At 42.8% G+C, this 12,743-nt stretch overlaps 1 protein-coding gene across 9 annotated transcripts in view; it reads right to left on the bottom strand.

The window, feature by feature from the left end:
• The window catches only part of LOC136835314 (sodium/potassium-transporting ATPase subunit beta-like), a 45,194-nt gene extending 37,313 nt beyond the window's left edge, over positions 1-7,881 (bottom strand). For 3 of the 9 annotated variants that reach the window (XR_010852099.1, XM_067098644.1, XM_067098643.1), the window contains exons 1-2: positions 7,167-7,285; positions 5,686-5,873 (exon numbers count right to left, since the gene is read on the bottom strand). Coding sequence is in view for 4 of the 9 variants with exons in the window: in XM_067098644.1 (XP_066954745.1) it covers positions 5,686-5,752 (67 nt within the window). In the remaining 5 variants the exon portion in view is untranslated. Of the gene's footprint in view, positions 1-4,883; positions 5,106-5,346; positions 5,498-5,685; positions 5,874-7,166 lie in introns of those variants that run through there. The other 6 variants (XM_067098647.1, XM_067098648.1, XR_010852100.1 and 3 more) reach the window with 6 other exon arrangements.
• Positions 7,882-12,743: the final 4,862 nt, after the last annotated feature.

Raw genomic sequence — 12,743 nt, 5'->3', positions numbered from 1 at the left:
ATTTCCATTCTGTTGCTAACATTTCTGTGCAAACTTTTATGTTGAAGTGCCAGACACCCCTTGTCAGCAGGCATCAAGTTGGCTATCACTCTGCAGTTTCTGGCCACGGGATACTCCTATTGCTCCCAGCAGTTTCTGGCCATGGGAAACTCCTATAACTCCCTGGCCTTCAACTTTCGGGTGGACCACAACATCATCTCGCTGTTTGTGTCCCAAGTGTAAATACCCATCATTGATGAGCACGATGAATAGTTCTTTAACACCTCCTCTACACCAAACAAGTGGTGGCGAGTGGCCGAGGCGTTTGCTGGTGGAACTTTCCCCACTGCTGCTGAGCCATAGACAGCAAGCACACTGCCATCAAGAAACCCTGGAAGAGTGGCACAGTATACTACAATTGAAAGGGATGCTTCTCCATTGTGGTACTTGAAGTTGTAGACCCAGTACAAGTTTCTCTGGACAGAGGCTCACCAGGATCAAACTCTGACTGTGGAATGTTCAAACGGGGTCGCAACCATAACCTTCCCTCAGCCACGGCACCATAGGCTTACCCGACCCCGATCCCCTCCCCAGCGATGGCTGGGACACTCCATACTTTTTGGTTGGGGATGACGCATTCCCGCTGCGCACCTCCCTCGTCAAGCCATACTACAAGTGATGCCTGGACATCGAGGAGAGGAGTTACAACTACCAGACCTCATGAAATTGCAGGGTGGTGGAGAATGCCTTTGGCGTCCAGTCGATGAATTTCAATTGCCTGCTGACCACCACTGGCTCTGGTTCCAGACACTGCTACGTGCATCAGCAGGGCATATCTCCCACTGCATATCATGAGGATGAGCTACCCCAACTTACAGAACTTCAACTGGACCAGGAGGACGAGGACCATCAGTTGGTACCTGGGGCCTGGATGGATGCTGCAGTAATGCAGGAGGTGAAAGACAAGAGCTGGGGACCACACACAACTGCAGGAGGCAAAAGACTTTTTGCATATTTCAAGCACTTCTTCAACAGCGACACTAGCAGCATACCATGTCTGCATGCTACTGAGTGACAGACATGTCTCAAACTGTCATTTGTAAAATGTTAGGATGGAACAAAAGTTGCAAATCCCTCCTTGCATCAGCAAGGACCTTCCCAAGGACATCTGACAGGTCCCTCTTTGCAGCCCCCTCTTACTTCTTGATCTTGGTGTTCTTGGGAGTCGGCCCCGCTCTCTTGTGGCAAGGATGCACTGCACTGAAGACCGTCTCCTGACCTGAAAGAGGAGGTGGCATAATCTTCTTCCTTGTCAGAGCTGGACTGTGTTGCAACCTGAAGCATGAGCAAGGATTAAAAAAACCCGTAGGAGATTGCCTGTGAACAATACTCAACAAGGAATATTTTTCAATGGCGAAAACTTGGAAGAAAGACAGAAAAGAGACAGTAAATCCTTGCAGATGTTTACCTTACCCACCTTGGATGTTTTCTCCAGGCCTCATAGTGCAGTTCCAGGAACCTGTAGGGGTTGAGCTCAAAGGATTGCAGGGGCGTCAGTCATGTCTGGCCCTTGCCCTTCTGCTTGAGCCTCACCTTGAAATAGTTGGTTTGATGACAGTGAACCACTGCATGGTCTTGTGGGGCGTAATCAGATGGAATGGAAACAATGGGAAAAAATGTACATTTTAACACACAAAAATTAAAGACTAGCAGGGAAAATTTTTTGTAAGCATGAAATAAAAATGAGCAACTCCATTTCAACCACATCCAAGGATTCATGGAGTAGGGCATTCTTCTTGGACTTGTTTTTGTAGTCCAGTGATGTCATGTCATAAAACAGTGGGTGGCCCTTGAAGAATGCTGCTATCTGCTTTTCCTGTTCCTCAGACAACTTGGGTTGCATGACTGGCTGGAGGGGGAAACTTCTTCATCAGTCAAAACAAGGTCGATTGGGGTTTTCACCTCAGTTTCACTGCCAGCATTGTCCCCCTTTACATCCATTCTGTGGGCTTGAGGAGGTCTCCTGCATGGTAGCGACCTGGTAGTCTCATTCTCCTTCCCCTTGTCCCCCTTTCAACCCTTTTGGCATTTTGTACAACTTTAACTTTACTAGAAAAACTTGACAAGACTTTGTGAAGCATGAGCAGTTGTAATCTGATCACCAATCTTTTATATCTACAGGCACTGGCAGGTAGTCTGCCAGACGTTGGCCAGGTGCCAGCTGTTGTCTGGCCAATTTCCAGCTGGATGCTGGGAAGTCAGCCGGGCACCATAACAGTAAGTTCTACTTGACCAAAAACGTACAGCTCTCTCCCAGTTACAGAGGTCCTAATATTTCCTCTGAGCAGTTTTTTTTAAAGGTTTCAGCCACTGTGCCTCTTCAAGGTTACACAGTCCCTTGTCCTAATGCATGTTAATCTTAGAACTGCAGTGGGTTTTAGCACTTTTAGTGTTTTTAGCATAAGTGTGATAGAGGTAACCAATTTCTCTCTGGTAGTGAGAAATTGGCAGCACTAAATATAAATGGTTACCTGGACCACTCTTACGCTTAAAACATGGCCCCTTGATATGGACATGACTTACCTCAATGACATTAGAAAGTTCCTTGTAAAACTTTTCTTGCTCATCTGGATTGCAAGCTAGCAAATAAGTTCCAGACACCAGTGAGTTGGATATCATTCCAAAGCCCCTGAGTAAGAACTCCCATGCAATGGCTATGATTTCAGCATCCATGATCTGCTTCCTTGTTTCTTTTTGTTTAACAAAATGTGATAGTTTTGTTTTTAATGCTGTATATGCAAAAACATATAGGCCTACAAATTTCAAGTGCTAAAATAAAACCCGCTTCAAATGAAAAAACATGGTGGGGTGAGGGGCTATCATGAGGCACCAGACTTCTTGTGAACAGAGTTGGCACTCTCCGACACTCCCTCTTGCTTTCTTTTTCTCATTTTTCGTCTCCGCTAGTTCTTTAAATGTCTGTCTTCCTGTAGTATTCTTCTTGCAAGGAATGGCGAGAGTGAACCAGAAAATAATTACCTCAAAACGCGAAAACTGCAAAATGATGCGACCACTACCCATTAAATTAAACAACAATCTTATGCTTGTAGATGGTTACCGAGTCATGAGACCAGCTGCTTACTTTACCCAAATCTTTGGTGAAGAACCTGTCGTACTAAAACATGATGCAACACAAGTTAGGGTTGCCACCGCGTGCTCAGAAAAATACAGAACATAATTGTATAAAGAGGAAAAGTTATGGCAAGCGGAGCAAGCCCCTACAGCTGGGGCATTCTGAGGCTATATGTGCTGCTAACATGAGGGAGAGGAAGACATGTTTAATATTTCACGAGGACTGGAAGATCACTTCTCAAGTTGTCAGTTATCAGTGAAGTGACAAGTCTATACAAATTCAAAGCTAAATGACATGCTGTGCCATAGACAATGAAATACTATACCATCAAGTTTATTTTATTCCTTCAGAACTTTGCAAAATAAAAAGCAGGATTTATTTCCACTGCTAAACTACAATAGCCCTGAGCCATGGATATTCGGTCTCCCACTCACTTTGATATTTTTGAAGTCGCCTGTGCTTATCTGCAGGAGGGACAGACTCGACACAGCCAGAGGAACTCGCAGAAGTAGTTATTTCTTTTAATACCTAACCGGAGTACTAACTCATGACGTCTTACTCTGGCCAGGCTGGTGCTGGGGGGCTGGGGTGGGGTAATGGGGTAGGGGCGTGCGAGACAGACCTCTCGTCGCCCACTCGCTCATGAGTCATGTTATGCCGTGTACCTTACACGTACCAAAGGCAACCATTGACAAAGGCATAATTTTGCAGTCTGGCAAGTTGACTGACAAATCCGGTCACGTAATTTTTTTAAAATAATGATGTTCAGACAACCAAATACGGAATAAGTGGCGTTCAATACAGAACGCAGCATCTCACTCTCCAACACAGAACAATCTATTGTAGAGAAAGGGTGGCAACCCTTATACAACATATGAAACAACATTCATGTTTACAATTTTTTTTTCTTACGTATCTAAAAGTTTGTGTCGAAGGATGATCATAGAAACGTGAGTTTTTCACCTTTCATAATGTACAGTATTAACTCCATACAGCTGGCAAGGGGAGAGTTAGTTTCGGATTTACATTGCTTGTAGAACGTTCACAATTCCTTAGGCGGACCGATAGCTACCTGAGTCATTCCCGTATTGTTGTGTGATGCATGTAGTACAGGGCGGTCCAAGTTGTTTAGTATGAGGGCCACTCTTGAAAAAACAAAAAGTTATGCAGGACGTGTAAGATACACGGCATAACATGACTCACGAGCGAGGAGAGGTGTGTCTGCAGCCCCAACACCCTATTCTCCACCCCCAACAAAACACCAGCCTGGCCAGCGTTAGATGTCATGATTTGATATATAATATATATATATATATATATAAATAAATATATATATATATATATATATATATATTGTATATATATATATATATATATATATATATATATATATATATATATATATATATATATACAACAGACGTCAATGAAACTTTTCTTTGTAGTTATTGATTTTGCAAGGAATATTTCTTGTTATTTCAGGGTAAACGGCAAATCTAATTTTTATTATATAAAAATCAGAAATATGCTTTCACTTATTTTTCTTTAGCGGGCCACTTTCAAAATCAAACTGGCAACTTTTGGCCCACATGCATGGGGTTGGACGGCCTTGACAGTTGACGTTAATCAGCTTGAAAATACTGCGCTTGGCGGCAGTGTTGCCACCTCACGTTTTTAAATCGTACCATATTCTCCCCCTAAAGTGTACCAAATAAAAGCAAAAAGTACCACATTTGGAAAATTTGTCACTCATATTTTCAAATTGACTTACCTTGACTTAAAGGTGAATATTTTCATCCTCCTCAGTATTTCGTAGACACCAGGGACCTCTCATTCATATTTTTTAATTACATCTGCTGACGGTTGCCATGATTTACAATCTGATTCATTGATTAATGCCTTGCTGCATAACAAAGCACTCAGCGTTTCTACCTGCAGTCTTGATCGCTGCTTATTCTTAATGAGAGTAACTTAGAAATAATCCTTTCAGCTGCTGTTGAAGAGTAAGGAAGGGATATTAAATTAATCATTAAATTCGATGATGTGTTTTTAAAATCTCAACTCATCCCCAGATTTTTCTTGGGAAACAGCAGATCAAAAATTTTTCCGGGTTAGTTTCATCAGAAAGTCAACTCCCTCCATTCCCTATGAAGTTCTTTATAATCACCTTCCTCAACAATATTTGGGAATTTCACTCCCAAAGGAATAATGCTATGTGGGTTACCACGACTTACATTGGCAGGATCCAAAGCTTCAAGCAGTTCTAAGTCTGAGTACATACCAAAGGTTAAGAAGCGTTTCTGTTTTCAGTTTTCAAACTGAGTACTAAAGTTCCTGGTGCAAAGGAATTTCATCCTTATCCATCTGGTAAGATGGAATGATGACCGCACGACATCATGTTCATCGGCACTGAACCGATTGCTTCACGTTCACGTCTCATGCGATACGACTATCTAACAAGTTAGAATCCTCCTTTAGACGTTAAACTCGTCATTGTATGGAATATCAGCTCAGTAGTCTGCTTAAACTAAGATATACTTAACTTTTAGAAAAGTAGTACCAAAAGTACTTACGGTAACTTCGGCTTTGGCAACAGATCAAACGTGATGCAACACCACAGTGGCGTGCTTTACTAAACATTGCCAAGTACTGTATTATTAAACTTGTTTTTCTTTCGTTTTTTCATTTCCATGTTCATAAAAATCGATATCAAATGTTTAAATTGCATTTGTTCGGTACTTGATGCACACTGGATAAAGGCCTGCAAAGAAGATAATGGGGAGAGAAAGACTAAAGAAGAAAGAGTGAGAGATTGAATTCAAAATGGCAAGATCGTTTTACTGGAATTTCCGTTTACGAAGGCCGGACGCCAAAAGAAGCGTAAACGTTTGACGAGCGTGAAGATCAACGAAAGATAAAAAAAAAAAAAAAAAAAAAACTGAATTTGCCAGCTCCAAGGAAAAAACGGTCTTTTTAAATTAAAACAACATATTGTTTGCTCATTTTTTCCGTGATAATGCGTTTTGTTATAATATATACATGAATATGTTAAACATTCTTAAACTACATTCGCCGAGAAAAGCTAGGCCTTTTTTATTCTTTTATGTTAAATCTCCCCTTAAACAAACCTGATGGACTAGAATGTCCATTGTCTGTCCCTCAAAACTTTTTATCTTTAACCCCTCATTCAATGTTATGATTCATCTTCTTTTACAGTTGTAGCCGCAATCATCCTGGATCATATTTCGAAACTTCTCAGCCTAAATTTGCTACAGGCACTCCTGAGACCTTAGTTATATGCACAAGATCTGCGAGATTCAAAGCAATAGCGTGTCGACATGGGAGCTTAATGACTTATCTCCTTGTTTTTAATATGACCTGCCAAGATCACCTGGTCTTGTGTTTGGGATTTTTCTTAGCTTTTGTTATTTTTTGTTTTCCAATTTCTGTTTTCATAAAAGGCCTCTTGTTTGCTAAGAGATGAAGTGCATTGTTTCATGCATAGATATATCTCTCTATATCTATGGTTTCATATATGAATACGTGCGACTGTTTTCTTGCACTAACTTAGTGTGTTATTAGCTGCTTTTCGTATGTTCTCGATATTCTGATTCAGAGCTGAACTGTGTTGGAAAAGAGGAAAATGAAGAACCACCTTACAGATAAGGATAACCTTTGTTGTATATATGAACACGGAGTTCAGAAGACTAGTATGGACAAAAATTTTTCCCAAAATATTGTAATTCAGTTCACTGATCACTTAAATGCTATAATTATACACAAACCCCGCGTTAATTACAGCTATCACTGGAAATGCTGCCGAGTTAGGCTACATCACTATATAGATGGTTCATCAATTTTTCTTAATGCGATGGATATCTGTGGCTCCAAAAATCTAGATTTTTCATACGTATGTTTTGTTACAGTAACGAAAATTATGGAATGCGCCCGCCCACCGCCTTAAGCTTATTTTCACTAAGGAATCTTTCGCTTCTTTGCTTTAGTTTGCTCTCTTGAATGTTTTCATAACTTCGAAGGTGTATTGCGAGATTACCTTTTTTTGCAGTCGGGGAGCGAGGCATTCGATTCAGTTCTCCTTAAGGGCACTGGTGAAACAGCAGTACAGCACTTTCGTCGATATCTTGCTCAATGAATATCCCGCTCACTACTGTTGTGGTCAGCCGACTGAGCCGAGGCGCGCCGCCGACTCCGCACTGTACAGCAGATGCGTGATAGTGAATATGTCTTTCCAAGACAACGCCACGCGTAGAAGACACCTACGGCGAAAATTACTTCAGTGTAGGGGAATTTCACTTATTCTAGATAAAAACAAAATGAAATATTGTTAATATGAATAGTATCGTGAAGTATAATAAACAGCCCAGCATAACAATGATTAGTGTCAAAAACACAGCACTTGCTAATTCTAAAGGGCGCCACAGACGTTACGATCGCCGGATCCGGTCGTCTGAACCGGAAGTAAACCTCACTGTTTATGGTGCTCTCCTCCGACCAAAAGTGGGCGAAGTCTGTCGGCCTATCCGACCATCTCGCAACCTGACGTTGCCAGGTTCGTGGCTTCCGTTTTAATTCAGGTAGTCCGAAGCCTCCACGTCTGTGGCGTGATCTCAAGATTTACTTCACTTTCAACTAGACGCTGAAAGGGTAAGATGGCAGCTACGTCGCCAGATGAATTGTGGGAGGGGTTTACGGAACGTCGTAGGAAAGCGGAGCTGACATGTCTTCTCTGTACCAAGTTTCGGCAAACTGAAGTGAATCCGAACGTCCATGGGCACCGCTGATACCGGAGTTAGAACTGCGTGTTTCAGGTTCAGACTTGTGATTTTGAATCTCAGTTTAGCTTCAGTCTAGCCAGTTACCGATAAGGATTGTGAGAGTAGTTTTGTTATTAATCACATAGATGTTGTTTAGGGATTTTTGTAATTATCCCCAAGTAACTGATGGAGGTGACCGTGCCCAAAGATATAGGAAGGAATGGGAAGTGGAGAGCTGTAGTTTAGGACGGTTGTGCGGTGGAAGGCAGGACGGAAAGGCTCATTGCAGAATATGTGATAAGGAATTTGTGGCGGGAAAATCGGAGCTCATCGGTCATACGAAATCTGAATCCCATATGGTTTTTGCTAAAGGAGTGACTTGACTGTAAATCAGTTAATGACTATGCTTGTTGAACTAAAAAAGGATGACTGTAGGATTAAAGCAGAATTGAATGCTGTTGCACTGTCAGAAAATATCTTTCTTTTAATTGTCCTGCAAAGTCAAGGTGCTTTGAAAAATATACTGACAGTGAAAGTAAAATTCTCAGTGATTGAAGGATTTTTTTTAATGTTACAGCAATGCTTTTTTGTAACAGAATAATCTGGCATTTATTTACGTTTACTATAAGTGCATTAACATTTCTCTTAGAAATGTATTTTCACGGGTTACTTGAGTAGAGTCTCTTTATCCTTTCACATTGATCAAAGACAATACTGTTGTTACATCCATGATTTTTGCAGTGAAACAATCAAGATCTTTTTACTTGTATTATAAACTCAATATATGTTTATAATTTTTCTTGTAAAATTTAATTTTTCCTCTTTAAAGTAAACAAAGTTCTGTGACCAATTCTTAGTGTTGAATCAATTTTTTTGCAATAAGATAATTTACTGTTCATTTGCATTTGCTATAGATGCATTAAATTTTCATTCATATTTTCTTTAACTGAGTTCATTTTTTTACCTAAAATTTGGAATGTTTATTTACAATATGAATTGAAACTAAAATGTAAAACCACCTCTGGTGTAGGGGAAAACGCTCTGGTGTAGCAACATGACGCAATTGTCAGAGTGAGGGGCTCAATTTCGAATTTTATTTATTATCAGTAAACCATTCATAAATGTAGAAACGGTTAAATTCTACAAATGCTATTTTCCTTTCTTGCCGCATGAATGTACTTGATGTAAAAAAATTTCCGCCATTTCCGTCGCCGTCGAAATGTGGCGTCATCATCCGTTTCTCGGACGAATTTCCGCCAAAATCCGTAGACGTCAGTTCGCAACTTTAGGTATGAACATATATTATGAATCGCCAATACTTTTATTCATTCATTCATTCTATCAGTGATACTGCCAAGTAACCGTGCTGTATTTGGCTGTTCTGATACACGTGAAAAAACAAAAAGCTCGAATATAAAATACCATCGTTATCCAAAAGCAAAGCCAGTGGGTATGCATTTCTGTATGCGGAAACAGTTTAATACTGACCCTCTTGAAAACAGGATATTTTTCAAAAATCTTAAAGCAGAAAGAGAAGTTTTTGTGTTCTCGGGTGTTCCCTATTTAATCAAATTGGTTAAAAATAATTTTATTGACTCGGGTTTTTCCCTTAACACTGAAGGGTGTATTTCAGATACCGGCACACGAGAAATGCTTAGTAAAACCAAAACAGAATATGGGCTTGCATGTAAGATCAATGAAATGCATTTAAATGTAACTGGTCAACAAAGACAGCGCGTTTAATTAGTAGCAACTGTTATTCAGATCATGGCCAACCAGTAAAATATTTAGGCGAAAAAAGAACTGTTGGAGGTCAAAACTGAAGTCAAACATCCGATTTTATTCTTTTTATGAATAACTGATTCGACATCATGAATTCTTTATGCATGTATGGAGATTTTGGTAAAAGCAATGCTTTTGGTAGTGATGTAGAAAAACAAACAGGCACACTGCTCAAGGTCATCGTGGTATTGATTCCAGAAGGGAATCATTTTATGTGAATCCACCATTGCTTTGTTTAATATGTTGAAAGCCTCTTATAGTACTGACTACCTACGGACACAAAGATTAAATCAAGATTTCCTTGAACATTTCTTGAGTGCATAAGGCAAATTGATGGTCACCATGATCATCCAAATGCAGTGACTTTTAAATTTAGGCTAAAAAATTATTGTTAGAGAAGGAAATGAAGGTAATACGTGAAAAGTGTAATATCACCACAGTTGAAAAATCACTTGAATCTGCCAGTGAAGATGAATATATAACAAAAGAAAGGGAGTTAGCATTAGAAATATGTCTAACAACACATGTGTTTAGGAATTTAGATTTTGATTAGAAAAAGATGTTTCTGATGAGGAAGAAGACCTTTTGAGAGCAAACACAGAAATAGAAAATAGATATCGATGGGGTAATTGACGGGAGGCTCTTAAATACATTGGGAGATATATTGTCAAAAAATTTTGTGTGAAATATCCTGAGTTAGGAAATAAGCATATAGAAGTACCAAGGAATGATACTTGAATAGACTGTGTTAGTAGAGGGAAGTTGCATGCACCTTCTAGTCATTTTTTTTTTCACAGTTAGCACTAATGCGAGAGATCTTTAATGCTGTTCACGGGAACGCTTTGCTTTGAATTAAAAAAAGTCTGGTACTGAAGTTCCTGACGATGTTATTGTTTTTTAGTTTTCTGTAAAAGGAAATTATTGTGCCAGGGCGGTCCACAGCTCGGACAGGAAGGCAGGGCCCCTGTCCGTAGTTAAATGGTCCGGGATACCGAACCGGCTGATCCAGCTGGAGAGGAAGGCCTCTGCGCACGCACTGGAGGTGGCTTCTTCCATGGGCGTAGCTTCGGGCCACCTGGTGAAGCGACCAACGACTGTTAGAAGGTATCTTGCTCTCCTGATGGGGAAGAGAGACCAACTCGCTGACGGGATGTGCCGAAACGTCTCCCGGCTGGGGAAAGTCGCCCACTCCGGTGATTCAGTAAGCACCCTATTTTGCTGGCCTGGCCAGCCAACGAATGAGGCGGGCACCAGTGGGCTGGCGAAAGGTGCTGTAGCGGACTCGGTGGGGCTGAGTTTTCTGCTGAAGAAGGTGATGGGCTGAGGGGCTCTGTTGACGACTTGCTCCGGGATGGCCCACAGGCGACGCTGTTGGCGTCCGTTGTCAGCTGGAGGGAGTGCTGACCTGGTGGGCCATGCTGTTGCCTGGCGGGGCGGCCTTCGTGAGGAGAAGGCTTGCTGGTTGGGACCCCACAAGGTCTTGAATGGCCCTTGAGGACTCCGCCGTCCAGGGGCCATGGTGTCGCGATCCCCGGGATGAATCTCCCGATAGTAGCTGACCATTCCGAGGAATTCCTGGAAGGTGGCAGGGCTCGTCGTTGTCGTCACCCACAGGGTGACCTTCTTGTATATCTCCTTCGGTAGGGCATTGATAGTGATGTCCGCCTTCAACACCTCGTCTGCCTTCAACTCCTCGTTGGTAAGGCCTGCCACTGAATTGCCCTCGACCTGCAGAGCCAGGGACACTAGGTTCTGAGGGTGAATGGCGGCAGCTTTATGCTGAGGGCCGTTCTGGTTGGTCTGTCAGGAGGCATCGCGTGAGCGGGCACTGGCGTGGAGGAGCAAGCGGAAGGGTGTTGAGGCAAGGGAGACGCTCGCCTCCAAAAGTTTGCGTAATTTGTGTGGTGGGGATGTCCATGTCCGCTCATTCTGCACTCTCACTTGGAGGAGGGAACATGCGGGAGCCGTGCCGTGTGGGTCCGCTAATGACGCCAGTGATTTACAACGAGGTGGTAACTCCCGAATGCTTTGTTAGAGCTACCGTGACGGTCCGTTAGGGCATGGGTTGGTTCATCGGCCAAGACTAAAGTCGCCGTTTAGTCCGCATCGGCTCCGGAACCACAGGTAACCACTATAAGAGAGGTGAGAAATAATGAGCAGGAAGACAAATACTGCTGGTTTACTGATGAAGCGACCCGCTTATAAAGCGGCATGCGGACGTCTGCGTATATGCAGAGACCACGAGTACGAAAGTTTACAAGTGACCTGAGGTCAAACTATTTCTCTACACAAAACAGGACAGGTGCAAGGACAAATGAACAGGTAATAAATATACAATTCACAATAATGATAATAAGATTGTGCACGTGTGGCCTTAGGTCGCCTGTGAAGGCACCACAGAAAACGGGATGTTCATCATAGAGAACCCATTGAGCGGGGACTTTACACCTGCACCAACGAGAGGTGAAAGGAACAGCTGCCCTGGGTCCTGCTGGGTCTCCGCACCGCACAGAAGGCAAATGGCGACTCCTCCCCTGCTGAGAAAGTCTACAGGGAGACACTGGCCGTCCCTGGAGAATTCTTCCCACCGTCGGCTGATGGTGCCAACACGCCCTTCCAAGGTTGAGGGAACCCACACAGAAGTTTCCGCCCTGCCATAAGACCTTCACCGACAGAACCACCATCTACAGCCCACCCGCCTTACACTCCTGCTTGTATGTCTTCCTCAGGTGGACGCCCACCGCCTGCCCTAACCAGGCCCTGGGGACCTCACCAAGTCATCAGGTGGGCAGCCAGGCATACCTCCTGACATCCATGGGCGAAGACTGATCACCATTTCACAGGCTGAAAGCCCGCCTTCCTGTTGGGACCAGCGAAGTACAAGAGGGGAAGAAGGCAGGGGCCCCAGAGTTCCCCTCAGTACCTCCCCGCAGACACACCTGCTCCCCACCAAAGTCGGGTCCGGCGGCCTAGGAAACACATCGGGCAGCCCCAGATATCGGTCTCCACCCCACACCCTGAGTTCTCCAGGGAGAAGCTCACTCCGACTGCCTCAGCGTCTGCTTGATTAATGT

The sequence above is a fragment of the Macrobrachium rosenbergii genome, chromosome 55, assembly GCF_040412425.1.
Source record: "Macrobrachium rosenbergii isolate ZJJX-2024 chromosome 55, ASM4041242v1, whole genome shotgun sequence".
Lineage (NCBI taxonomy): Eukaryota > Metazoa > Arthropoda > Malacostraca > Decapoda > Palaemonidae > Macrobrachium > Macrobrachium rosenbergii.
Note: the sequence above shows the minus strand (reverse complement) of the source record. Positions and strands in the feature narration are given on the sequence as shown.